General features: G+C 38.7%; 1 protein-coding gene across 1 annotated transcript in view; it reads left to right on the forward strand.

The window, feature by feature from the left end:
• The first annotated feature begins 504 nt into the window (after positions 1 to 504).
• The window catches only part of LOC146005491 (alpha-tocopherol transfer protein-like), a 30195-nt gene continuing 2935 nt past the window's right edge, over positions 505 to 27764 (forward strand). The window contains exons 1-6 of the mRNA XM_083144736.1: positions 505 to 523; positions 2240 to 2397; positions 6943 to 7034; positions 8539 to 8689; positions 18810 to 19003; positions 22779 to 22889. Of these exons, the coding sequence (XP_083000862.1) occupies positions 2250 to 2397; positions 6943 to 7034; positions 8539 to 8689; positions 18810 to 19003; positions 22779 to 22889 (696 nt within the window). The 5' untranslated portion in view covers positions 505 to 523; positions 2240 to 2249. The remainder of the gene's footprint in view (positions 524 to 2239; positions 2398 to 6942; positions 7035 to 8538; positions 8690 to 18809; positions 19004 to 22778; positions 22890 to 27764) is intronic.

The raw sequence follows: 27764 nt of genomic DNA on the forward strand, positions 1-27764 counted from the left end.
ACCACGACTACACGCTTCTTCTATTTGATAAATGAGTTTTTTATTTCGAACTGGACTGTACTGAAAATGGAGCAATAACTTATAGCAATAGCGTTCGTAGTTACGGAGATATAATTTTCTATTTAGAAGCTTGAGCAATTTTAAACTTTCCGCTGAACACGCGCTCGAAGTTTTAAGGGTATTGCGATCAAGTTCCTTCACTTATCTTCTCTTTATTGTGCCAAAAAACACGATAGTATGATATGCTGGTCTTCTGCTATGAACTCGCCGTTAATTAAACATCCCGAACCAAAAATATAAATATAATGTTATTGATTCTTCCATTATCTCTACAAGTACCGATCATATGATACTACCATTTGAACTTTTCACATTTTTTTGTATAGTATTTATCGACCCTTGATGTTTCCTCTGATATATATCTCCTATAAGTGATATACTCTGTAGTATTTAATCATTCAGTCCGACATATAAACCTATAGTTTGTTTTCAACTCTTGTATGAATAACACTTAACTTCAAAGGTATGTACATTATGCAATGTTTAATAGTTGTCTGAAGAATATTCATTGATTACTTTGCTTTATTGTACTTGGCTTTTGCGCCACTATTGCCTAATTATGAAACACTTGAAGATAAGCGAACAGATGCCCTAGGCTTACAATAAGTAAAATAACAAGCCATAGACAACGGTTAATTGTAGTATACAATTAACTTTGTGTATCATAAAATGTTGTCTTGTTTAGAGTTTAAATGTCGTCACGGCTACCGAGTAGACTACCAATAAGTGATATTCATGATAGCTAAAAGTCATGAACACATTTCTAAGTAATGTATGTACGTACAATTACATCAAATAAAAGCGACAAGCACAATGAGAAATGTAGGGTTAAAAGAAAATGATTACTTAAATATTGATACTAAATTTGAAATTAATATTTCAGCACACATGTTTTATCACCACATATTTATTTTATCTTACTTGGAAGACGAGGTAACGATTTCAAATTTTTTCATTGGTCAACGAATGTACATTTTATGATACCTAGTAAATGCTAATAGAATGTGCTATAGAGTGTCTCAACCTTAAAAGTCAGTATGGAAGTAAATGGAGTACTTCCCTCTCTCTCTAATACATGAGTTTTGCCAATAGCTCTGTCCTTCTCTACCACCGCTGCGTTGCCAGATGTTACAAAATTTAAAAAATGTAAAAGTCATAAATTTCAAACAGTGAAATCATTATTCTGTAGAGTTTTTTATGCTCTATTTACTGACGACATTATATAACCTGTCACAAATTCATGTGATCTGAAATTTCCATAATCATGCAATTTTGCAAAACGTTTAATTTCTTTCTAGTAAATACATACTTCAAAAGCCATAAATGGTGTTTGTAGATATGATATTCTTCGCCTGAGTGAATTAATTTGCTTACGAGGAGAGTTATATACGTGTGTGTGTGTGTGTATATACGTGTGTGTGTGTGTATATATATATATATATATTGGATATTTTGTGTAAATCATCAGACCGTTACACGAAAAAGTTGGTTAGCGAGAAACTTTTCGGTTTGTCGCGATACACGTCCAGACCAAGCGAGAAAAGTGTGGACTATTGTTTGAAGTTATTTTTAGAATGCATTGTTACTCCACAGCACCGTTATTTATTCTGCAATCGTAGTTTGTTTATGCGGGCTGTCTCGCGTATCAAATTCATTGCGCGCCACCGAGGTTACAATTCAGTTGCAGGCATGTGGCCCGTTTCGTAGGAAGTGCAGTGTGCTTTATTTTCCTTAAAAAATATATCAATATTTTTTTTGTATTTATTTAATTCTGTTTATGTATAGGATACAACATAGAATAGGTCCGTGTATTACACATATAATGCAAATGTAAAGTAGTAATTAGTTACGTCGAAATATAAACATTTACATGCAAATCTTGAGGTAATTATAGTTTTTTTTCAAACTGCGTCAAATACATAGATTTTGAAGATTTTCTATACGATATTAAGGAAGTAAATTTGTCGCAATCATTAGCGATTAACAGCGACTCGATGCGCGTTCGTTTGTTTTATCTGGCAACGCCGCGCTCCATTTAACACATACTGACTTTTAAGGTTGAGACGCTCATTAGTAATTATTCTCATTAACTTGTAGTCTGTTTAAGGCAAGAAAATATTAGAAAATTTCCAACAATGATTTTATCTCACTAATAACTATGAATCCATATCTTTCTTAGTTCAGGAGAAATGGAACCATGTGGATCCAGTTTATTCAATGACTCTAGATTCGAGTACAGCCTTCCTGACAAGTGGAAGATGAAGGCGAGAGAAGAACTGAAGGAAAACCCGGAGACTGTTCTTCAGGATATTGCATCCCTCAGAAAGAAAGTAAAAGGTAATCGAAATTCATATAGCATTTACTGGTGTATTTTCTTTAGATTTCACGAAATGGTCCGGAAGGATTATGGTTAACAAACAAGTAGGAAGCAATCTCTACGAGCCAGATATTATAGAGTTACTACATGCGATTTGTTTTCCTCCAAGAAACTTGAAGGACGACGAACAATAAAAATATTAAATCGAATAATGTATTATCACTTGTTTGAATTTAGTTTAAACATTTCTTATTCCCATTACTTGCCGCCATCTTATACAGCAGGGCCAATTCATCTCAAATCATACAGGTAAGTAACAAATGTGTTACCTTTGAATTTCAAAATCAGCTGAAAAAACTACACGTTAAAGGACAACATGACATATGTCCAAAAGTGAAATATGTTCCTTCTTTGATGATTTGTTAGAGTGTTATAACAAGCTCACAAAGGAAGACACTATTTGATAAAAAAAAAAACGGAAGGGAAATAATGCAACTTTCAAACCACTGTAAATCAAAAACACAAAATGGTAGAGACTAAAGGTTTATTTTATTTCAAAGCTTGTTCAAAGCATATTCATAACATATCTTACAGTAAGAATTTAAAAAATATGGAACATGGAGGACATTTATTAAAAACTTCTCCCCGATTACAGACAAAAAGTATTGCCCGGTCTGATTGGACCTCTTGCACGTACAGTAAAGAAAGACTACATTCTAAAATTTTCAGAAATTTTGAGATGTGTGTTTTTGAGAAAATTATATCTGAAAAAAGGTCAAGATTTTACAAAGATTTTTTTACATAACGTTAGATGTTTGTGCAGAAATGGCATTGCAAATAGTTAGTCCATATTCCATATTCTATTATCACAGAAAAACTCATGTTCTGTGATCCTTCACTTTAAAAAAAAAATCACATATTTGGGCTGATTTTTAATTTTATAGTTGAAGAGGGTTTCATAAATATATTCCTTAATAAAGTTTTGGAAGTGCTTCCAAAGTGCTTTGAGCAAGATTTGAAATAGAAGAAACCTTAAGTCTCTACCGTTTTTGGTTTTTGATTGATAGTGGTTTGAATATTGCATTATTTACCTTCCGTAATTTCTTTTTATCAAACAGTGTCTCTCTTTGTTAGCTTGTAACACTGTAAAAAATCATTAGAAAAAAGATATTTTACTTTTGGACATGGGTCATATGGTCCTTTAACATCTATTTTTTTCAGCAACATCCGAGATGGTGAGTGGCCTGCACCTGTCTAATGTGAGATGAAATCACCCAACACACAAAGTGTCCAAGAGACGTTCATGAACGACGAACTGCTAGCTTCAGCAAATTGAAAGATGTATGCTAACAGTAAGAAATTCGACCTGCCAAACCAATCCACGTACGCATATAACAGCAGAAATGTGTATGTAAGTACAGGGTGTTCCAAAATGAATATCGGGGTTTCAATGAAGTGTATCTTCTATTACATATAGATTACAAAAATCAAACATACCTTAAAAGGAAAGGTAACTCAAACAGTTTTTGTTTCTACTTCGCAGGTGATGTTTCGTAACTCCGCCGCAGCACGCTAGTAGTAAAGATGGAGATGACTCCTGAGCGTAAAGTCTTCTGTGTCTTGGAATTCGCAAGGTGTAACTCAGCAATTGGACTGCAACGTGCTTTTCTGCGGGAATATGGATGTGATCCCCCATCGGATAACAACATCCGAAGATGGTACAACCAATTTAAGAATACGGGATGCCTGTGGAAAGGGAAAAGCTCCGGAAGACCACGTCTACCAGATGAGTACGTGGAACAGGTCAGAGCAAGTTTCGGTCGGAGCCCCAGGAAATCTGTAAGGCGGGCAAGTCAAGAATTGTCATTGCCGTCCACGACTGTTTGGAGGGTGTTACGAAAGAGACTGCACATGAGGCTGTACTGTCTACATCTGTTACAGGCCCTAAAGCCTGAAGATAATGTGACCCTTTCCAACTTCTGCGAAAATGTGCTGGACATGGAAGATGATTTTCTTACACGTGTGATCTTTAGTGATGAAGCCTCATTTCATCTTAGTGTACGAGTGAATACGTGTAATGTGCGTATTTGGGGGTCTGAAAATCCACACCAAACAGTGCAGCACATGAGGATTCGCCAAAAGTGAATGTATTTTATGCTCTATCCAAAGAACAAGTGTATGGCCCTTTCTTTTTTGTGGAAAAAACTATCACTGGTTCTGCTTATTTGGACATGCTCCAGCAATGATTCTACCCTCAACTGGATCGTGAGCAAAAAAGGAACATCATCTGGCAACAAGACGGCGCGCCCCCTCACTTTCATCGTGAAGTACGGAATTGGTTGAATGCTGTTTTTCGCCAACGATGGGTCGGTCGTCATTGTGAGGATGACGTGGCTCTTCTGCAATGGCCCCCAAGATCTCCCGACCTCACCCCCTGCGATTTATTTTTGTGGGTGTATGTAAAGGATAGCGTATACGTGCCACCGCTACCTGCCGACCTCCCTGAATTGCGACGCAGGATTGATGCAACTGTGGAGTCTATTACACCAGACATGCAAGCTTCAGAGTGGGAAGAAATTGCCTACAGACTAGATGTGTGCCGTGTCACAAGGGGATCCCACATTGAACACTTGTAACTTGTGACCAAAAACTGTTTGAGTTACCCTTCCTTTTAAGGTATGTTTCATTTCTGTATTGTATATGTAATAGAATACACACTTAATTAAAACCCCGATATTCATTTTGGAACACCCTGTATGTTAGGCAGGTCAAGTCTTGTTTATTTAAGCACTTTTATGCATACGTGGATAGGTTCGGCAGGTCACGCTTGGCACTGTCAGCATACATTCCCAAATTGCTTTGGCTGTCCCTTGCCTAACCCATAGTTCCTGAAATGCTAAGTAGATGTCCCTTGGATATGTCCACTAGGCAGGCAACAGATATTCAAAAAATATGTTTCAGGAAGTTCAGTTGACCATTTATGGATTTTATATATGTCATTTTATTATGTGTTGGACATTCGTGCTACAGGTATATGTTTAATGAACGAAACTTCCTTAGATTTTATTTGATTGAGACTTGGAAAAGAAAATGATATGTTCTGGATTATAAGTAGACCTAAACTGGACATTTATTATACATTATTTGGATATTATCTGGATATTTCTCACACATTATTTGTATACGATATCCATCCTAATATAAAATGACAGCAAGTGGTCACCATTTCATTTCAATTCAACTATTTTGTAAGTGCATAGAAAAACAAATGTACCCCGGCATGATTTTGCCCTGCCGCGCCCATCAATTAACAGCCAGAACTGCGAGATATCGGGGTCTTTCGAACTATTCAGTCCAGTGACTGAAATTATTGATGGTAAAGTGGAGCTACTTAAGAATGGTGATCATAATAAAGTGGATGAAATAAAGCTGATCTTTTACAGAGATTCGAAAGAATAAGGTAACAATAGAACGTTATGTCTTATTACCCTGTATTGTTCTTTAAATAAGTAAGTTGTCTTAGGATATGAAATTGTATGTTAAGTTAGTAACTTCAAAGCTGGAAAGGTAAGCTTTTGCAAAGTGTGTGACAATCAATCGATATCTAAAAACCAAAGAGTGCTATAAACTGAAAAATGTAGCAGCATTAGGAAATAATGCCCACTTTATACTATACTAGGACAGCCCAAGTTTGTATACTTTCCAAAACCCCGGTTGGATCGACAATGGCCCACATTTTTAAAATAATTTTTGCAATCAAATTATTAAATACATTTTCTCACAAGTAACAAAAATGAATGTTTTCCATTACGAACAGTATTAAAATCCTACAATTATCACTTCTTATTAGCTACTTTAAAAGTGTGAATTCTTAACGGTCAAATTCACCATGGACCTCGTTAGTTTCAAATTATGGTTGTGGCGATGTGGGATAGGGTTAGGCGTTAAAATTGCATTTCTGGTGGCAAAGCAATTAGATTTATTGATTTTTATGTGTGTGCGCGTTCGAAAGAAAAATATTTACCATATAGATATAGGCTACTGTAAAACCATATTTGCTGACCAAAATTATACAGAAACAGTCATTGAATTGTTATGACGCGTGTATGTTAGTTATTTTCAGATCTAACCAAGTATAAGTAGAATGCTATTACGAAATACGCAAATTAGACGAAGATAGCATTGTGTGGAATAAAGAATGGTCACCTGACAATATTTGGCTACATATAAACCCATAGAAGAAATACAAGAGAACTTTCATCCCGCAGGAATTTTTTACAGAATTCTCCACGATTAAGACACGCACACATTTTCCAAACCTACTCATACACACCCTCAACGTTTCTCTTTTGACTACTTATGTGAATTAGAGAATGCAGATTTCAGCATTGAGAATTGTGTTTTGAATTTCTTCTTTTACCAGGTGAGAATATAAGCTTAAAATGTATGAGTATATTTTGAAATTTGTTAGTCATATTTTCGAAAAAGAACAATAATTAATTTGCTACTTATATTGGATATGGGAAGTTCTATTGACTTAAATATTTCTGTTACCATATTTGCAGGTATCCCTGACCTAAACTCTCGTTTGGACGACTGCTTCCTCTTGTCGTTTTTAAGAGCTTTCTACTTCGATGAAGAGGAATCACTGAAAGCAGTAAGAATTTCTAATTTTAAAGCATTTTACAAATAAAACTTTTGAGTAGATGAGGAGGAATGATGATATGATGAAATTGATGAAATGGCACTCACAAGGAACGTCCATGTCCAGGTCGAAATTCGATCCCGTGACTTAACCACTTAAACCACTCCACAAAGATTGATTGATTTAGTTTATTTTACTTCGCGTTTTGTGCCTATTGGCTAATTTGCGAAGATGGGGATGAGTGATGAAATTGATGAATGGACATTCACAAACAACCAAGCCCGACCGGGATTCGAACCCGGGACTGACTCCACAAAGGAGTTTGGTTTAAGTAATAGAGGTTTTCAAGTTTCCAATTTCAATGAATACCTCCAACAAAACAAGAGGCCTTATATATATATATATATATATATTTTTTTTTTTTTCAGAAGCGCCGAAACCGAGGGCGTCATTGGAGCGCGAGCCTCCTCCGTTGAGCCCCCTATGAGGGGTCCAATATTTTACTTTCAACGATTCCATTTTGTAACAAAATATTATTGTGTGATAGAAATTTTATAAATTATAATTAAATAATTATTTGAGGACTCAGGATTCTGCTCTGAAATGGGTGTTTTACTCTATCTCAGTATTTCTTTTTCTAAATACACAGTTAATTAAACAAAACGCATATTGTACTATGATTATGTGTGAGAATAGAGGAAGAAGAATTGGAATACTGTAGTCCTTATGTTCTTGAGTGACTCGGTAAAAAATAAGTAGATACTTGCCACACGAATGTAATCTACTTTAACTCCATTGTTGGATTTTGCTGTTGTCGTACATTGGCTACCTCATCTTATGAACCACTGAGGCGCCAAAATTTGGAATGTTTTGGCTATGAGTTTTATTCGAAAGAGAAAGAAGAATTGAATGAGGAAACGTATTTTCGGAACTTCTGCAAAATAATACCACAAGGGCTTACTTTTGGCAAAGCGATAAATAACAATTCCGATACAAGTTGTTCGTGTAAACGTCGAGGTGTGATATCTGCCTGGACTGTTGCGACGCTTGACGCAAGGAAGGAACAATCCAAATGAGTCATAATCAAGATGGTTCATTGGAACTGAATATATTTAATTGAAAACAGCATTTTATTTCAGCAATTGGATCAACATGCCACATTGACAATCCTGTATTTCAGTGTTTTGCAATGATTGTTGTTGCAAAGTGTCGTCAATTGCATTAGAAAATAGCGTAGACCAACATGCATGTATCATAATGTCGACAAACTGACGAATGACATTATCGTCAATATAGATAATAACAACATCGTCGATATGATAATATTGGTAACTTCGAAATTGATTTTTCGACATCGATATTTTTATGATATTGAGGCTTCGATATTTTAAAAATATCCATATGATATCGATAAATCGACATTTTTACAAGTGTCCTGTTTCAGATGCAATTTGTTTATCGATTACTCATGACTTTTTTCTTTCGGCAGATTGTAATAACACCTTTAATTTTTCAGATAATAAAATTCTACCATTTCCGTGAAGCATATCCTGAGTATTTCGAGCCTTTACCACTTTCCGTGTTCAAAGAACTCAACGACAGAGATATATACAATGTCCTTCCAGAGAGGGACAACCTGGGAAGAACAGTAGCTCTAATGAGACTTGGTAAGTTGCTAATGCTGGTAATGCATGCTGTTTATATCGTGTATTGATTACATAAAGTGTGTGCTGTCAGTGAATTAAAATAATATTGAAAATATAAAATAATTATACACACAGAAGTTTCTCGTATCTGATCACTGGTTATAGTCAATCAACTCATTCAAGAGTTATATTTGTTCCAATATTTTGGTTGTTCCCGAAGATAGATTCAGATTGAATTTTCTAAAAAAAAAGAACTATAATTTATATAACACACAAGGTAGTGAGGAAAAAATAACCCTTGTGTGGAAAATGTTACATCATTCATTCATTCATTCATTGTTTTCTGCCTAATTGGCAGGTTTTTCACTGCAATCTCCAGCTTTCCCTATTCTCTGCCTTACGCTTCGTAATAGCATACGACCCAGTTAATTTAATATCATCCATAAGCTGATATCTCTTTCTTCCACGGACTTTTCCTCCTTCAACAATTCCCTCCAAGGCATCTCTTAGCAGGCAGTTCCTTCTTAGACAGTGTCCTAACCAGTTTCTTTTCTTCTTCTTGATGGTCTCCAGTATAGCTCTTTTTTCACCAACTCTTTTCAGTACGGCTTCGTTTCTTACCTTGTCCGTCCATTTTACACGCTCCATTTTTCGCCATGTCCACATTTCAAAAGCTTCGAGTCGTTTCTCTTCATTTCTTCTCAACGTCCAGGTTTCTGCACCATATAGTGCTACACTCCACACAAAACATTTCACTAATCTCTTCCTTAGACTTATGTCCATGGGTCCACAAATACATTTTTTCTTCTATTGAAAGCTGCTTTTGCTATTGCGATTCTCATTTTCACTTCTTGTTTGCAGCTCATGTCACTGCTTATAGTGCATCCGAGGTACTTGAAGCTATCCACTTGCTGGATTCTTTCACTGTTTGCTCTCACATTAATATTCCTTGGTTTCCGTCCTATAACCATTGCCTTTGTTTTGTTTACATTAATCTTTATCCCATACTGTTCACAGCTGATGTTTAACTCTTCTAATGTACTAAAATTTTATTTACACCCAAATTCATTCAATTGCCTTAGAAGGACGGGACCCGTCATTTTGACGGGTGACCCTATTTTTATTGTAATTTTAACAATGTTAATTTTAGTCCACAACTTCCATGTTTTGTGACTTTTAACAAATATTAATGCTCTACACTTGTGTAAAATAGTAAACTTCTATCTCACGTGAGAAGGCAACTACATTGGATTACTACTATAAGTACGATCACCCGTCATTTTGACGGGTACAGTTCTTACGTAGATAAATATGATAGCAATAGCGTATTCTAGGTGTGAGTGAACCTTAGTTCATCTTTGCTCATTGTTGTTTGTCTAATGAACGTATTTTCAAGTTGAATGTTAGTTCAGATCGGTGAACGAATTATCTAAAGTAAAATATTGGCAACTTCTATTCGCTTACTCTATTTAGTTCACTGCAGTGTCCAATATGTCACCCGAACGTGGCTTACTGGATCGTGACGTAGCTACCTCATTATCTTCGTGGACGTCGAATCTGAGGGAGAGGACAATATTTTTGAATATGATGAGTGCAGAGCAGATAATGACAATGGCGGAATAGATGTTCATTCCATACGACTTTCTACAATTATTCTTAAGATGAAGATGCTCATGATGACGGCAATGCATGTGAGGGTCGGCATATTGATGTTTCCTCCTTTATTGATTTTTACTGATTGATTTTGTTTATGTTACTTCACTTTGTGCCACTTTTGGCTAATTGGGAAGATGGGGATGAGTGATGATATGATAAAATGGACACTCACAAACATCCATGCCCAGGCTGGGTTTCGAACCCATGATCTTTGTCATCGTAGCGTAATGTGCTAACCACTACGTCATGAGGGCCGGAGGTGCCTCCTTTCCAAGTGAGTGGTCGTGCATTTCTAATTTGTGATAGAATAACGTAATTATATTTTTCAAAAGTTCCCACCAATGACAAAATGATTCGTAATCAGTAAGGAAATATGTTTCTACGAACGCAAAAACTAACAAATAAATAAAAAATACACAGTAAGTAAGTAAATAAAATACACTCATAAATAAATAAATGAAATAAATACATGAAATACACGTAAAAAAAAGTAAAGGTAAAATAAAGTGTTCCCCTGTGCTTAGCACCACGCCATGAAGGCGTATAGGGGGTGTGGGGGTAACGCCCCACACTTTCTTGATCCGGTCGTGAGTGGGGGTGATGTGATCAGCATCACGCCCCTGACCGCCTTTACCCCCCAGGGTTTCCCCCAGGTACCCATGTTATTCGACGCTGGGTAGGCGCCGGGGCCGCTTCCACCGTTAGAAAAGTTCCCGGATTTGAACCGGCCGGGGATCGAACCCGGGACCTTTAGCATGGTAGTCAGACGCGTTACCGACTGAGCCACCGCGGCCACCACATGAAATACACGTACACACCATAATGTTGACAGGTGATTTATTTATATATTTCGTAATTATAATTTTGACATTGTTAACTTAACTCCAAGCACAGAGAAGCAAGTCTTCCATGATTTAACTGACTATTAATAACACGGTCCTTCTGACCAGATAATTTGTTTCTTTTGTGCCCCTCTATTAGCCACTGCAGGAGGCAGAATTTGCAATTAATATTTACAATGATGTGAAAGTAAAAGAAATACAGAAAGACAAGAGTTGTTTCACTTTCATAATAAAAGCAGTGACAAATATTGCATGGAAAAACTATACCCGTCAAAATGACGTGTTCGTCCTAATAGGTAGGGGGTCCTACTGAACTTTGAAAATATACTTGGAAACCAACATTTCTCCTGAAATTAGATGAATGAAGTGCGAACTTTTAATAGTCAGTAGGACCCCCTTTAAGTTTCAAGCACATTTGCACACGTTTTCTCATGCTGCGGACCAATTTCTGGCATTCTTGGGGCGTAATATCATTCCATACTTCGGAAATAATCCGGTCCTCGCGTACAGACGTTACCCTGGAGCGGCCGCAGCGTGGTTTATCAACCACTGTACCTTGCTGCTTGAATTTGTTTATTGGGTTCGCTACGCAGGTTTTACTCACATTCAATGCGACTGCAATTTCTCTATGAGACCTATTGCATCCGTACATACCAATTATTTGCTATTTCACGGCCACAGACACAGATTTTTTTCCCATTATCACGCAGCTTGCGATTCGAAAAGCCTGTTTATTATCAAGCGTAACGAAAACAATTTTGGACTTGCACAATGCTGCTACTCGAGATATGTCTTTCTGCGCCATCTATTAACACACATTTCAACTAATGACTGATACAATTTATTCACTCCAGCGCAGTCGCTGAGGAAGATTTTGTTATCTGAAGACCTCTCAGTTTTCGCTGTATTTTTTTATTTTGCGAATTTTAGAAAAATAAATATAAAACACGAGAATTTTTTTCTGACTTTTTTGCGCCAAAACTTTCGTTCATGTTCCACAATACTGGAAAAAATTCAGTACTGTCATAACGACGTCGGTTACGAGTATACACATTCATCTGCACTTCAAAATGCTGGATTTTTCAGTTAAGAAATTTGATTTTCCACTTACGTATCTCAAGAACTACAAGACGTATACCAATATTTTTCGGCAATATATGCCTCATACACTATATTACTTCCATACAGTTTCACTCCATAGTTGTACCAAAAACTTTCGGTCAGGATTTATTTATATGAAAAAAGTTGGTGGTCTTAAACTTTGGGTAGGGACTGTAGATTTCGAAAAGGCCTTTGATTCTGTAATGAGGCAAAATAATGTGGAAAATATTACAGCTGTATGCAATGGCTAAATAAGATAATAAGGATAATTCACCACATCGGCAATGCAAGAGTCAATTTATTCATGAGGCTGAAGTAATAGAAACTGGCAATAAATACAACAACGAGCGAAACCGTTAAGGGAAAGAGAAGAGGAATTCAATGGCAAAGAGCATCAAAACAAGATCAATATTATATTAATAGGGCTACCCAATACTAAGAGAAAGTTGATTCTCAAAATTAAAGAAAACTGTTTTTTGACAAATTTTGAAAATTTGAAAACATTTCTGCCTCCACTGTACTAAAATTTCACAGCGATTGGACAAACTGGCTCTTATTTTGTTCTCACGATGATAAAAAATATAAGGTTTATGAAATTACGTTTCTACGGATATACAAAAAGGAACAACATTACAAGAATCAGAATTAATATTATTTCCTTTGTTATAACCAAACAAATTGCATAACAAACACGGTAAGCAACGTACGTATTGTCCCAGGAATTTTTGCAAATCTGCAAATGATGGTGTTGTCACCTATTCTTTAGACACAATAAAATAAAGCATTGTGAAACAAGATTATATCGAAGCAGACACCCCCCCACCTCTATCAAGGCCAAACTATGTCAGTCCCTAGTTTTATGCCATTTAGATTATTGTGACGTAGCTTATTCCGGCTTAACAGGTGAGTTAGCTAAACGTCTGCATAGTGTTCAAAATGCCTGCGTACGATACATTTTTAATTTAAAATATTGGGAACACCTATCACCTTATTTTCTCAAATTGGGGTGGCTACGTATGCAAGAAAGACGAACGCTGCACACTCTGATTTTACTCTACAAAGTTCTCAACCTCAAGTCACCTTCCTATCTCCTCTCTCGCTTCCAATTTCTTCACGAATTTCACGATCGCGACACCAGATCACGCAGCTCCTCATCTCTCTCTATCCCCGTCCACAGATCAAACTTCTTCTCCAAATCTTTCTCTGTACCGGCTGTAAGACTATGGAATCAGTTGCCAGCAAGCACTAGAACAGTAAGCTCCGTCGCTTCCTTTAGCAGACGTGTTCGCCACTCTCTTCAGAATTCTCGTTAGGCTAGATCTTTCCCTGTCAAGCAGGCCAAAGGGCATATGCAAGTGCATTAATTCTTAAAATACTTTGTAATTACTTCTATACAATTTTAAATTTTGCATTCCAATATCGTATTTTGTGTATTATATATTTTGTATTTTGTGTGCTATATTCAGGGAGTTAAGACTTGTGTGTATGAGTATAATGTGTGTGTGTGTGTGTGTGTGTGGACTTATGTGAAAAGACTTAATGTACTTTGTGTATAATATAATAATGTATAATTTTATGTGTATGGTTGAGTGGAAGAAAAGGCTTTGTACGGCCTTAACTCCGCCATTTAAAACAAGGCGTTAATAAATAAATAAATAAATAATAATCCCATAGAAAGTTATAACAATCGTAAAATTTATTTAGTTAGAACATTTTCAAAACTAGGAAATATGCTTTCTGTTTCAAATGAGTCCAATATATTATACATCGCCTCTCCACACAGTACGCTGACCCAATCATGCAACCTGCAACTAACATACCGCTGGCAAATCAGTGATATTCCTCCGTCACTACCGTGTTGATCCGCCTGTTCGAGGTTACCGACCCGATAGTGGAGGACTCGAACCTGCAGGGTCAACTGAATGTAACTGAATATAAAAGTCGCCATTTCAATAAAACAAAGATAGTTATTACTAATCGCAACGACCAAGAGTGCTAACGTATTAAGTTCCGTGAATCAGTTCGGTCATCTAAGGACGCCAAAGCTTCTGGATGGGATGATGTCGTCGACGCAATACCTGCAGGTAGTCAGCGGAGATGGGGCCATGTAAGTGTACAGAGTCTGTCTCTTCCATCTTCCCTCTTCTAGGCCAGGAGCAGGCCGATGAATCAGAAACCTTAACCTCTCGCTTTCTTTCAATCCACACCCCTGTGTCTCCAGCGACGGAAATTACTAAGAATGGAGTCACACATGAATGTATACACACACAATATGGAAACATTGGCAATGTAACGTCATTGCAGTTAGTGTTGGATGTCTAAACGCTGCAGGTAATAGTGACAATAGCGCTTCTCAGAAAAGCAGGTGCTGGCTCGGTACAAGATACGCTTTCGGTAGGCTTCCCTTCGAGCTATGTCAAAGATACCTAACTATTGTTACATTCAGTACTTGAAATTTAACAATATTCTGGTATACCCAATACCTCTTGCGGGAAATAAAAATATCGACTTTGATAATAACCAAGAAACCTTGGAAAGGTGGATTCAATAGCAAGGACAGGGAGCTGTGAGTGTAAAGAAATTGCTATTTTTTAGGACATTCTCGGGCAGATGATCAAAACTCCAAAGATGATTCACTGTGTATGGTATATTGCGTAGGAACTCCTCCGAGAAATACAGGGTGTTCCAGAGCGACCCAGACACTACCTTTTTCTCGAGAACGGGAGATCGTATCAAGTTGAAACAAAAAAATGCACCACTAAGTTGGGCCCAAAGAATCCGTAGAAAGTATTTGCAACAGCCCGAAAGCCACCCTTTGTGGTTTTAGTGGGCGGCACATGTCCCGTTCGTGCGATTTTCAAATGGGAAGGGTATGTTTGGAATGCAGATTTGGAAAGGCGGGGAAAAAATACGATTGTCATATAAAACATTTGTCTGTATCACCTACCGTTTTCCGTGTAGAAAATGGTTTTGCAGAAAAAGGAAGGTGAGCCAAATCTAGTATACCGAGCTTAACAATTAAGATAAGTGCAGCAACATAACAGTTTCGGAAAGTGCAGGACACAAGCTTTCCAACGATATGCCACATGATGACTGTGAGACTAAAAAAGGATGAAATCCCGTGACCCAAAATAGGGGGTCTAAAGTTAGGGATGAACTCGAAAATTTCAAACGGCAAGGGGGGTCGAGTAATACCTCGTTTTAAAGGTCACAGAAAACGTGAAAAGGATGCGAACATGATTTTGTAATCCACTGACCGGTTTCAAAATCGCGACCAAAACAATTCCGACCCCTGAAGTTGGTGTTCCAAAGTGAGGAGTACGTAAATAGCAAAACACAAACACTGGACAAAGTACATGAGATCCTGTACAAAGAATGCCAGCGAAACAGCTGTTTATTCGTGACAAGGTTTCTAAATGGTTACTGGTTCGCTACCATTGTCAGACCATGCCAGCCGTCACATATAACGTCAGTGTACTGAAGGTTCGTGTGAAAAGTTAGCGGTTTCGTATTAGTACATGCCTCTGTGAGTGTACAACATGCAGTGAGTAGAACTTCAGGTCCATTGTGTACGAGTAGGAATAAGCATAAGCCCACGTGTTGGGTAGGCTGCAGTACACAACACAGCATGCTGACCCCGTCGACAAATTACAAAGTACGCCAATTGCCGGTGCGTCTAGTTCCATTTGACTGCACGTACGCTGTTCCCACTGCCCGGTTCAACAAAGGCAATCGGAAAGTGCCACGGGTCGAGGTGTGACGAGCTTCCTGCATAGCAGTCTGTTCCAGTGTGCTTCCACTGATAACGCGAATTCGCCCCTCAAATCTTGGTCTCATTCACCGTTGTCTGTTACAAGTGATTGCATCGTCGAAGGCATTGTGTGGTACCCCAGGACGTTCTACAGTGCATTCCTCGCGGGTAGTGTGCATTCCTGTACTTAATTCGCAGTGGCAAATTGTTGAATGTGAACCAATAATGCCTTTCACGAACGAAGAAGCATTTGACATGCTCATGGTGTTGGTTGAGAGCCAACGAAAATGTTCTGCTGCTGCTTGTGTGTACGCTGCAAGGTATCCCGATCGGGAACAACGTTCAAGACATGTTTTTCGCACCCTTGCCGATCGTGTACGCAGAAGAGGCAATGTTCAGCCTTCTTGCAGTCACAAACATGAACGCATTGTTCGGCCTGTTCGAGATGAGAGGTCTGCTGGTGTACTTGCAGCCTTCCATCTCAATCCTCACGTGAGTATCAGGCAAGTTGCTCGTGATTCTGGTGTCAGCGCAAGTACAGTGAGAAGGATTTTAAAGGATCACATATTTCATTCGTACCACGTGTCCTTGCATCAAGAGCTACACGGAACTGATTTTCAAAGCAGGCTAGACTTTTGCATGTGGTCTCAATCTCAAATGAATGCAAATATTCGATTCTTTGAAGAAATGTTGTGGTCTGACGAGGCTACATTTAAAAGTGATGGTCAGATAAATCGGCACAACATACATTACTGAGCCGCCGAAAACCCACGGTGGATGCAAGAGCTGGATCATCAACGTAGATGGTCTGTGAATGTGTGGTGTGGAATCATCGGCGGACGAATAATTGGACCTCATTTTTTTCAAGCGAGGCTTACGGGTGTTGCGTACCGCACATTTCTTCAAGAACAATTGCCCAGTCTTCTTGAAGACGTCCCCTTACACATCAGAACACACATGTGGCTACAACAAGATGGCTGCCCGGAACACATTTAGAACTGACAGCGAGGAATCAGGTGAATGCAATGTTACGTGGTCGCTGAGTAGGTAGAGGTTGGCCTGTGCTCTGGCCTCCTAGGTCACCAGACTTAACATGTTTAGATTATTACCTCTGGGGACGACTGAAAGAAATCGTTTACCAAAATCGCCCTACAACTAGGGACGACATGATCCACCGCATGGTTGCTGCATGCAGGCACATTAGTGAGGCAGAAGTTATTGCAGCACAGAATGATTTCAGTGTCCGTGTGCAGAAATGCATTGAGACCAAGGGAAGACGTTTCGAACATCTACTGTAAGTTGGTAAATGTGTATCACACTGGGTGCATTACCTATTCCTCTCGTTTTTGTTGTTCATTGGTTTCTGATTACTCTTTCGTTTTTCTTATCGTCATTTCAGTTAGGATTATGTCTCCTGTCAAACAGTGGTTTGGAAATCAATTGTGAGAAAAGGACCTTCTTCGTTGGCGAGGCAGCCGTTGAACACGCCAACGAATTCCTTATTGTGCGTGACAGTAAACCATTCGTTACCAGTCCTAAGCCTGGAGAAAGTGTGAAGGGGGGGTCAAAGTTGGAGGTCAAACAAAGCTTACAGTAGTACGATGTTTCAAGAGCGGACCCATTACCATAATTGTTTGTACAGGATCTTATGTACTCTATCCAGTGTTTGTGTTTTGCTATTTACATACGTAATTCCTCACATTGGAACACCAACTTCAGGGGTCGGAATTGTTTTGGTCGCCATTTTGAAACCGGTCAGTGGATTACAAAATCATGTTCGCATCCTTTTCACGTTTTCTGTGACCTTTAAAACAGGGTATTACTCGAACCCCCTTGCCATTTGAAATTTTCGAGTGCTTCCCTAACTTTAGACCCCCTTTTTTGGGTCACGCGGTTTCATCCTTTTTTAGTCCCACAGACATCATGTGGCATATCGTTGGAAAGCTCGTCCTGCACTTTCCGAAACTGTTATGGTGCTGCACTTATCTTAATTGTTAAGCTCGGTATACTCGATTTGGCTCACCTTCCTTTTTTTGCAAAACCATTTTCTACACGGAAAACGGTAGGTGGTACAGACAAATGTTTTATATGACAATCGTATTTTTCCCCCGCCTTTCCGAATCTGCATTCCAAACATACCCTTCCCATTTGAAAATCGCACGAACGGGGCATATGCCCACCACTAAAACCACAAAGGGTGGCTTTCGGGCTGTTGCAAATACTTTCTACGGATTCTTTGGGCCCAACTTAGTGGTGGATTTTTTTTTGTTTCAACTTGATACGATCTCCCGTTCTCGAGAAAAAGGTAGTGTCTGGGTCGCTCTGAAACACCCTGTATATTCCCTGGGGTGCTTATAATTCTCACAAAGACTAGGATAAAAATATTCAAGTGGATTTAATATCGCGTTCTGTGTCTAAAATTCGCCATTATATGCATAACAATAAAATGTGAGAATTCTGTAATACTTTGTTAAATTGATTGAAATGCACAGAAATGGATTTATATCCTTTAAGTATGTCGGCTTGATGATGGTACAAATACTTGCATGTATGGAACAATGCGTGGGAGACAAAGTTGTGTAAGACTAAGTAACTACGAAATTACCAAATGCAACAACCTAAAGAAGAAGATTCTAACACAAAAATATCACTAAACTGCTAGAACAGCATACAAACAATATTCGTGGAAAGAAACAAGAATAAAAGTAAGGAAAAACGCCACATGGCTAGTATACAGATACGTACAGTCTTACACTTGGTAAAATATTAACGAATTTACGTTCTGTTTCAGGAAATTACAACTTTTCTACCCACACCGTGGAGCAAATGTGGAGAGGGATTTTCACGGCCCTCGACTGTTTACTGCTCGATCAGACTTTCCAAGTGGGAGGAGTGGCTGTGATCCTCGATTGCTCGAACCTGTCATTGTCACACCTGAGACAGGTCACGTTCAAATTTGTTAAAGTGATCTCGTATGTAATTTTGGTAAGAGAAATGTACTTCTTAATCGTAATAGGAATAAAAATTGTATTACTTTATTTGTGTCCAATGTCTAATGCAATTAAAATATATATTTTTTATTTTTATAGATTTTGTTTTACATGGTGAAAATTACAGGGCGTGACTAATATTACACTCAGTCGTAACTCAATAAATAATAATTCATAGTTTATAAATTAAGCACATATACAGATCAAAATATAAATAACAGAAAACAATTAACATACATATACCTTTGACATTGGGCACACTAAGAGGGGAAGTCAAAAATTATCCGCACTTTCACCATAACTTTCTATAGGTTGGTCACACTGCTTTCAGAGCTCGCGTGCCGAAAGGGTGTGGTTATGGTTACGTAGCCGAGGTTTCATATTAATCGCTCCATTTTATCTTTCTTTTGTAACAAGAGTAAATATGGCCGCTCAGCGGGCAGTGTGTACCAACGCAGAATAGAGAAGAATGATCCGTTTCCCTGCTCCGAAGGTGTGTCAAGGGCTAAATTTCACCATAGGCTTTCAGTACAATACGGGAACAGTGCTCTACTGCATAGAAGTGTATATGAGTTGATCGAGAGGTTTGAAAATGATCGGAAAATCAGGAAGCACGAAGCGGGAGCAGGACGCACATCAACCTCCACCACTGATGGGGAGATTCAACAAGCTCAAGAGATGATTCTGACGAACAGATGGGTAACAGGATGGCAGCTGATGAGGTGGCATGATCTCTGCAAATTGGTTATCAGTGGCATGCCTGAGGGGGGAGGTTGGTTGGGGTTATAGCACCTCCTCCCCTTTGGCCCAGTATTCTTAAACAAAAAGAACGTCAACGGCAGGACACGATGGCAAAATGAGAACCTACTACTAAAAAGAGTGTACATGACCCCCTTCCCTTTCGAAAATTCTGGGCACGCCACTGCTAGTCATGGTTTTGTGTGCGAATGCGAAATCTTCCACGACAAGCTTCAGATCACTGATTTCTCTTGGTGCACATTGCCAGCAGCACGGACATGTTTACTCCGTTACAAAAGATAGAAAAATAGGGCGAATAATATGAAACCTCGGCCACGTAACCACACGAGTACCAGTTATCAGCATGAGAGATTACTGTGTGAAAGTGTATCGTCTGACCACCACTCTTTTGTGTATTCCCTGAATACATATAATCTAAACTTAAATACAGGAAATAATCAACTAGCGAATATGACTGGTGATTCACTCTCAAGTAGCTACCGCAGGGCTAAAACTATAATTTATTGGTGTCTTTTCTTTAAACTTCGATATTTCCGCATTACATAACGTTCCCTGCAATGCAGTGTGGTATTATCATTCATTCTGTGACTTGTTAAGCACAAGTTCTCTGGACAAATGAATCTTTGTTCTCCCCATCTCTTGCCACTCAGTGTTACCAACTATTGGTTTGCAAACCTTGCAAAAATTTTATTCCACTAAGTCAAGTATGCATAGAAATATAAAAACGTATTTAATTGATGACAGAGCATAGTTTCCATCTTGACGAAAAACCCATATATTTTGTATGTGACAGGAAGCTGTAGCACTTGCTGTACTACGATAAAATATATACTGTACATGTTGGCGATGTTACGGGAATTCGCCAGATAGATCTCTAATTTACAACTAAAGTAGGGAGAAAAGACCCTGGCATTCAGTACTCAGAATGGAAATGCCTGGCTGGGAAGATGTTTGATCAAGTTTCGGAATAAGTGGATGCCTGTATATGGATCGACATGAAAGAAATGCAGTAGGTTGGAAGATGCCAATGCAATTTATCCTAGCTGGTATGTTGCTGTATGAAAATAAAGTACCCCATTGTTTCTCCCGATTGCTCCCTATTGTTGTTTTAATAACGACATTTCGATGAAATAACTATATATGAATTAATGGCTGAAATTAACGATAATTTTATTCAAAATATCAATTTGGCTGAGTAAAACAGACAATGAATACGCAAGAGTCACACCTAGATGTGCAAAGACTGATGCCATATTAATCAATATGGTTCACAACCAACAGTTGATGCGGCTGGGACTGCGGTTATATAGGTTGAGATGTAGGAGACTTTTGCTTAAACATTGATAATACTTTTACATGAAAAATCAGAAATCATAATATTGCACCGATGTTTGATTTCTAATGTAAAATTATGTACACCTGACAATATTGCCGTTATATGGCATCCGACCCTAGAGTGTCTCTAATTAGCAGGAGTGAGTTATAAATACGGCACTAACTGTATTTTAAATACTTTGAAACACAATTTATTATTAGGAACATTTAAGAAAACTTCAGAATAACATGCAGTAGAATAGAACTTCTTGTAACTTGTATTACTTTATTTTTATATGTTCTCTCAAATTTTACAAGTTCAACACAGTCGAATGCGTATATTTTTGAGTAAAAGGTAAAAAAGGTAAAGTGCTCCCCTGTGCTTAGCATCACGCCATGAAGGCGTATAGGGGGTGTGGGGGTAACGTCCCACACTTTCTTGATCCGGTCGTGAGTGGGGGTGATGTGATCAGCATCACGCCCCTGACCGCCTTTACCCCCCAGGGTTTCCCCCAGGTACCCATGTTATTCGACGCTGGGTAGGCGCCGGGGCCGCTTCCACCGTTAGAAAAGTTCCCGGATTTGAACCGGCCGGGGATCGAACCCGGGACCTTGAGCATGGTAGTCAGACGCGTTACCGACTGAGCCACCGCGGCCAAAATATTTTTGAGTATTTTTTGTAAAATAATAAGATAGCATTTCATGAAATACAATGCAATAACTGAATTTTATTTGCATGATTGAAATGCTTCCATATCCACTTGTCTTGATACATGCGTTGTGGTATTGTGGTGCTGATAATGAAAGTTTTCCAGTTTCACGTTGTTACATTATGGCTAAAACACGTACAACCTCAGTAACAGCCTAATGATGAATCAGCACAAAATATACTGACATGTTCACAGTTGCCATTAACTGTGTATTCTGTGTGTGGATAATCAATAAAACAGGAATGTTACAGTCGTCGGCGAGCTTGTTTTACTACTACATGCTTATATCCTTCTATTTTCAACCATTTTTATCCCTTGAGCATAATGGCCTGAATATTACATTACAGTTACATGTTACTTCTGGAAATGTTGAGTTCTTCTTATTTTTTTTTCATTTTGTCAATTAATCAGTGTGTCACTAAAAACCGTATCAGAAGGACAAGTGGAATGACTAACCTGTAGATGTCAACTTGTCAAAGAGATTTGCTAATATTTCACATGCACGCTAAGAGACGAAATCCGATACTATCACTTTGTTTTGAACACGTTGTTTTTCTATCATTTTTCGTATCGTTGTTTCACTTCCTGTTGGTCTACTGGACGCGTTTATATGTACATATTGTGGTTAGTAGTTTTCAAATTTCACAAATTTCTTGTATGTCCCTCGCAACCCTGCCTGCGTCAACGCAGGAAATGACGTCACAGATGTGATGTTGAGTTGCCAGCATACTCGCTGCAAAACAGCATTTGTTGAATGACTTTAGCGCCGAAACGGCACACCAACGATAAAAATGTTACTGAGAAAAGTTATTTTGTTTTAGACGTTTCCGTTGTCCGTTAAATAAAATCAAATTAAAATTACACTGTATATAATGAGTTTTGTTAAGATACTATTTTGTCCTATTTTAAAAGTTTTGAATATATTTGCTATTTGTAACGACATATTTTTTTATAAATATAAGAACGACATTTATTTCTTCATTTCAGGAAACATATCCTGTTCACTTCAAAGCTTTCCATATTTTGAATCCCCCAATGTACTTTCACGCCGGTTTTGGACTTGTGAAGCCATTTCTCTCACAGGATATGCTAGCCAAAGTAAGTACATCCGACTTCAGACAGAAGCTCAAGTGCACGTATTGCACGGAAAGTAGACATTAGATTTTGAAAATATGTGTGGATATGCCTCTCCTTTCCCATTTAGGAAAAACGTTCCGACTTATATGCATGTACAAATATATATTGTTAGATATTTACTCTATTATTTAGTTTGGAAATAATTGTCATTAGCAGGGAACGTATTTATATATAGTAAAAATGTGCTAAATATGTAAATACACATTTACTTATTGTCACCAAAGTATGGAGTTAAATATGGACTTATAATTGTAAAAAAAATGTTTTAATATAAGACGCTACACGAAATACATAAAGTACAGTACGCTTACATTGACATTAATTGTAAAACAACACAAAACGTGTTTTCATTTTCTGCTTCCAAACAAATGAATAACAACATTTTGTTGTAAGTTTCAAACGTGAATTTACCTATGTCGTCTCGTAAGATGAATTTATATTGACTAAAACTGCCATCAATATCGGAAGAAGTAATGGGAGTGTATTTCAAATTGCTTCGACCCTGGGGGTACGTACTTAAATGTTATTTACCACGGTTACAGATATATCTTAATCTCAGGGGATAGGTTCTTTGTTCGAGAATTCCAAATAAGAAAGCGTTTTGTAGCCAAGAGGATATAGTTAAATGCGTATCTATATTCTGGAAACTATACGCAATCAGAGAAAATATATAGCGAAGCTTGTATATACATTGAAAAATATATATATATATATATATATATGCTGATTTCAAATTTACGTCGGTTATATTCTTCTTATACATATATGAATAATTGAAAGGAAATCTTCTTCTTCTTTCTTCTCGTAATTTCTGGGAAAAGGCTTCTTCTTCTTTCTATTTTTGGAAAAGACTTCTTCTTCTTTTCTTCTTTCTATTTTTGGAAAAAACTTCTTCTTTTCTTCTTTCTATTTAGGAAAAGGCTTCTTCTTCTTTCTAATTTGGAGAAGGCTTATTCTTCTTTTCTTTCTTCTATTTTTGTAAAAGTCTTCTTCTTTCTATTTAGGAAAAGGCTTCTTCTTCTTTCTAATTTATTGTCTTTCCTTTTAAAGCGTAATCTTATTTATTACGTATATGCGCTCGCTTTCCCCGCTTCACAAGCTATACTTATAGAAAGATTAGGGGTGTCTAAATTGACAATAGTGCCACCTCCTATGTAACGACCAAAAGGGGAATAGCTCAAAATCGCTAACAGCAAGCGCTGCGTCTAATAAGAAGCGCAACCGTAAGTGCTTCGGGGCGTCTAATTGAACACAGCGCCACCGAGGGACGGACAAATACAAAAGCTGACGATGTTCGCCTCGTCAGAGGTATTAAATCATATTTTGATCACTAGGATAAAAAAGGAGAGATACATTTCTGAATTCATTTGGTCACTTATTAACTTTCCTGATTGATTCATATACGAGCATATTCTTATTTATCTTAATTTGCTATTTACAACATTTTATTTACTCCTTCTATAATTTTTATACTCTTCCTTTATATATTTTGCATTTACTATAATATACAGGGTGTTGCAAAATACCTGTTACAACGCTTGGGAGGTGATTCGACAAGTAAAAACAAGGAAAAAATGCCATGTGAAAAAATGTCGAAATCGGCACCGTTTGCGAGTGACAGGCGTGCGAAAATTGCCTCACACCATGTTTATGGCACAATAACTCAAGAAGGAAGAAATATATCAATGTCGGAATAAAATAATACAAACAAAATCGTACCTGGCGAATGCAATGGTGCATCAATTGAGGCCCAGTGTAAATTGCGCAAGGGGACTTTCAAAGAAAGTGGGGAATACCCTGATGGAAAATATAGGAAATTTACTGCTATTTTCTGCATAATGTTGAGATCGGAATGTAGGCAGTAAAAAATGACGACGTATGTCCACATGTCCCACTACTGCTGGGACACCGTCCCACACTCGGGAAATAGGAAATTCACCCGAAAATGACGCTATGCCATCAAATTACGCTCAGATTGATTTCAGCTAATTGATACAGAAAGCCCCACTAGAGGCGCTGTGAGTGTAGGTCACCTGTTACGTATTAGTGTTGGTGGATACTACGTAGAGAGTAGTCGACCGTTGTTTTTCCTGTCTTGTTCTGCGTCTCACAGCGTGGAGTTTAGTCTGGCGTGTGTGTATGGTTGAATTGCGCCAAGGAATATTGTACGTAGAGTACGTATTCCCGTGTTCTTTATCGGATTGCAACAACTGCGTGGACACCTGTGTGACATTACGTGGGTGCTAATCACGGCAGTTGTGATCCGTCACTCGGAGGGAAAGTGCCCCTGTTGCTGGGCAGTTCTCGAACAGGACAATCGTGGAGGTGGAGTACTCTACCCACGAGCTTGCTGATATGCATCTCGTTTATGGAGAGGCAAACCGAAACAGCCGTGAAGCACGGCGTTCGTATCACGAACGTTTTCCCAATAGGCGGTTACCAGCACATGCACTCTTTCAAAGACTTGATGCTCGACTGCGTGAAACTGGATCTCTACTACCCCGTAGGTGGGATTGTGGAAGAGCCCGCACTGTGCGCACTGTGCAATTTGAAGAGGACGTGTTGGACGCGATACGAGACCGTCCTGACACCAGCACACGTGTCAGTGCTCGTACTCAACAAACCCACCATAGCAATGTGTTCCGCGTTCTTCAGGAGGAGGGATTGCACCCATACAAATTGCATAAGGTGCACCACATACTGCCCATGGACTTTCCCCTACGCATGGATTTCTGCCAATGGTACGTGCAACAAACTCTTGCCATTCCAGATTTCCCAACAAGAGTTTTGTGGACCGATGAGGCAATATTCACCAGGGACGGCATGTTCAATAGCCACAACAGCCACGTCTGGGATATGGACAATCCGCATGCAATCATTGTGCGCCATCATCAACATAGGTTCGCAGTGAATGTGTGGTGTGGCGTAGTAGGTGACCACTTGATAGGCCCGTACATTTTGCCCTCTACTTTGTGTGGTGGGAATTATCGGATGTTTCTACATGACGTATTACCTGAACTTTTGGAAAACGTGCCACTGGCAGTTAGACAACGTACCTGGTTTCCACACGACGGCGCCCCCGCACATTTCGACCGGGGAGCCAGGGCCTTACTCAACGATATTTTCGGCGATCGTTGGATTTGCAGGGGTGGACCTTTACCGTGGCCACCTTGTTCCCCCGACCTCACACCACTGGATTTCTTTGTGTGGGGAGAAATGAAAAGGCTCGTGTATGAAACCCCTGTGGAAAGTGCTGAGGATCTCGTTGCTCGTGTTAGTGCCGCTGCTGGAACAATTGGTGACATGCCAGAGGTATTTGCGCGTACAAGACAATCAGTGCTTCGCCGATGCCATCTTTGTCTTGAAGTCAATGGCGGACATTTTCAACAACGTCTCTGAGTATACCGGTGTTTGTGAGCCCCTATCAGCACCGCATAGTGTCCTTTAGTGAAAGGTGCGAGTGAAGATGCTGGATATCGCTGTACTTCATACTGTCGATCTGCATGTGCGGAGGTTGTGCGCTTCTCAGTGGAATCCCTTCTAGATGTGCTGTGCCTGGAAATGTTACATGCCATTGTGTGCGTTTTCTCGCCATTTCCCGTCTTCATTCCTTTTAGGATTACCCACTTTCTTTGGGGAGCTTTCTTGTAGTATACGTATGTATAGCCTGACGACATGTGGCCATTGTTTAACTTTTATTTTTCGTACTGCAAAGTAGTGTGTCAACATTAAGGGATTGAAAACGTTTTTTTATGATTTTCCAGTATTTTTTTCCATTTGGGATGGTGTCCCAGCAGTAGTGAGACATGCGACAAATTGGTTTCTTTTCTTCTTCGTACCGCAATGTGAACCGTGTACAACAGGAGATTTGCAGTTATTTTCCTATTTTCCGGGTGTGGGACTGTGTCCCAGCAGTAGTGGGACATGTGGACATACGTCGCCATTTTTTACTGGCTACATTCCGATCTCAACATTATGTAGAAGATAGTAGTAAATGTCTTGTATTTTCCATCAGGGGATTCCCCACTTTATTTGAGAGTCCCCTTGCGCAATTTACACTGGGCCTCAATTGATGCACCATTGTATTCGCCAGGTACGATTTTGTTTGTATTATTTTATTCCGACATTGATATATTTCTTCCTTCTTGAGTTATTGTGCCATAAACATGGTGTGAGGCGATTTTCGCACGCCTGTCATTCGAAAACGGTGCCGATTTCGACATTTTTCCACATGGCATTTCTTCCTTGTTTTTACTTGTCGAACCACCTCCCAAGCGTTGTAACAGGTATTTTGCAACACCCTGTATATAATCTCTCTTCTCCGCTCCAAGTTTCTACAGTGAACTCTGCTGTTCTTTATATGGAGTGCTGCCATCTATCGTCACTCTCGGGAAACAGTTCTTCCTTGCATTTTTCATTGTGTCGTCGGAACTGGCACGTGACAAAATTTGTCAGTTGTTCGGAAGGTATTCACCCAAATCTTTCGGTCAGACGGGGACATGTAGTTGTTGCGCGAATATGGAGTATATGTAGAAAAATGTTCTTAAATATGGAAATCATGTGTAACAATAACTAAAACATAAGCCAAAACCTAATATACAGGGTGATTTTTTTAAAACTCATGGTTTTCTTTGTTGTGTAAAATTTGTAAATGAAGTATTATTTCAATGTGGTTTGTGGCAAATGAATAAGGAAGGATGGGAGATTTATTGGAGTATGTTTACCGGTTTATATGCATCCCGGGTAATATCGCCCACGCCTCAACAAAAACAGCAAATATTCACCAGTGTACCTTTCGCGTCTATACGGTCTGGGGTTTGGATGCAGTGCGGAGGT

The sequence above is a fragment of the Lepisma saccharinum genome, chromosome 23, assembly GCF_977018435.1.
Source record: "Lepisma saccharinum chromosome 23, izLepSacc3.1, whole genome shotgun sequence".
Classification (NCBI taxonomy): Eukaryota; Metazoa; Arthropoda; class Insecta; order Zygentoma; family Lepismatidae; genus Lepisma; species Lepisma saccharinum.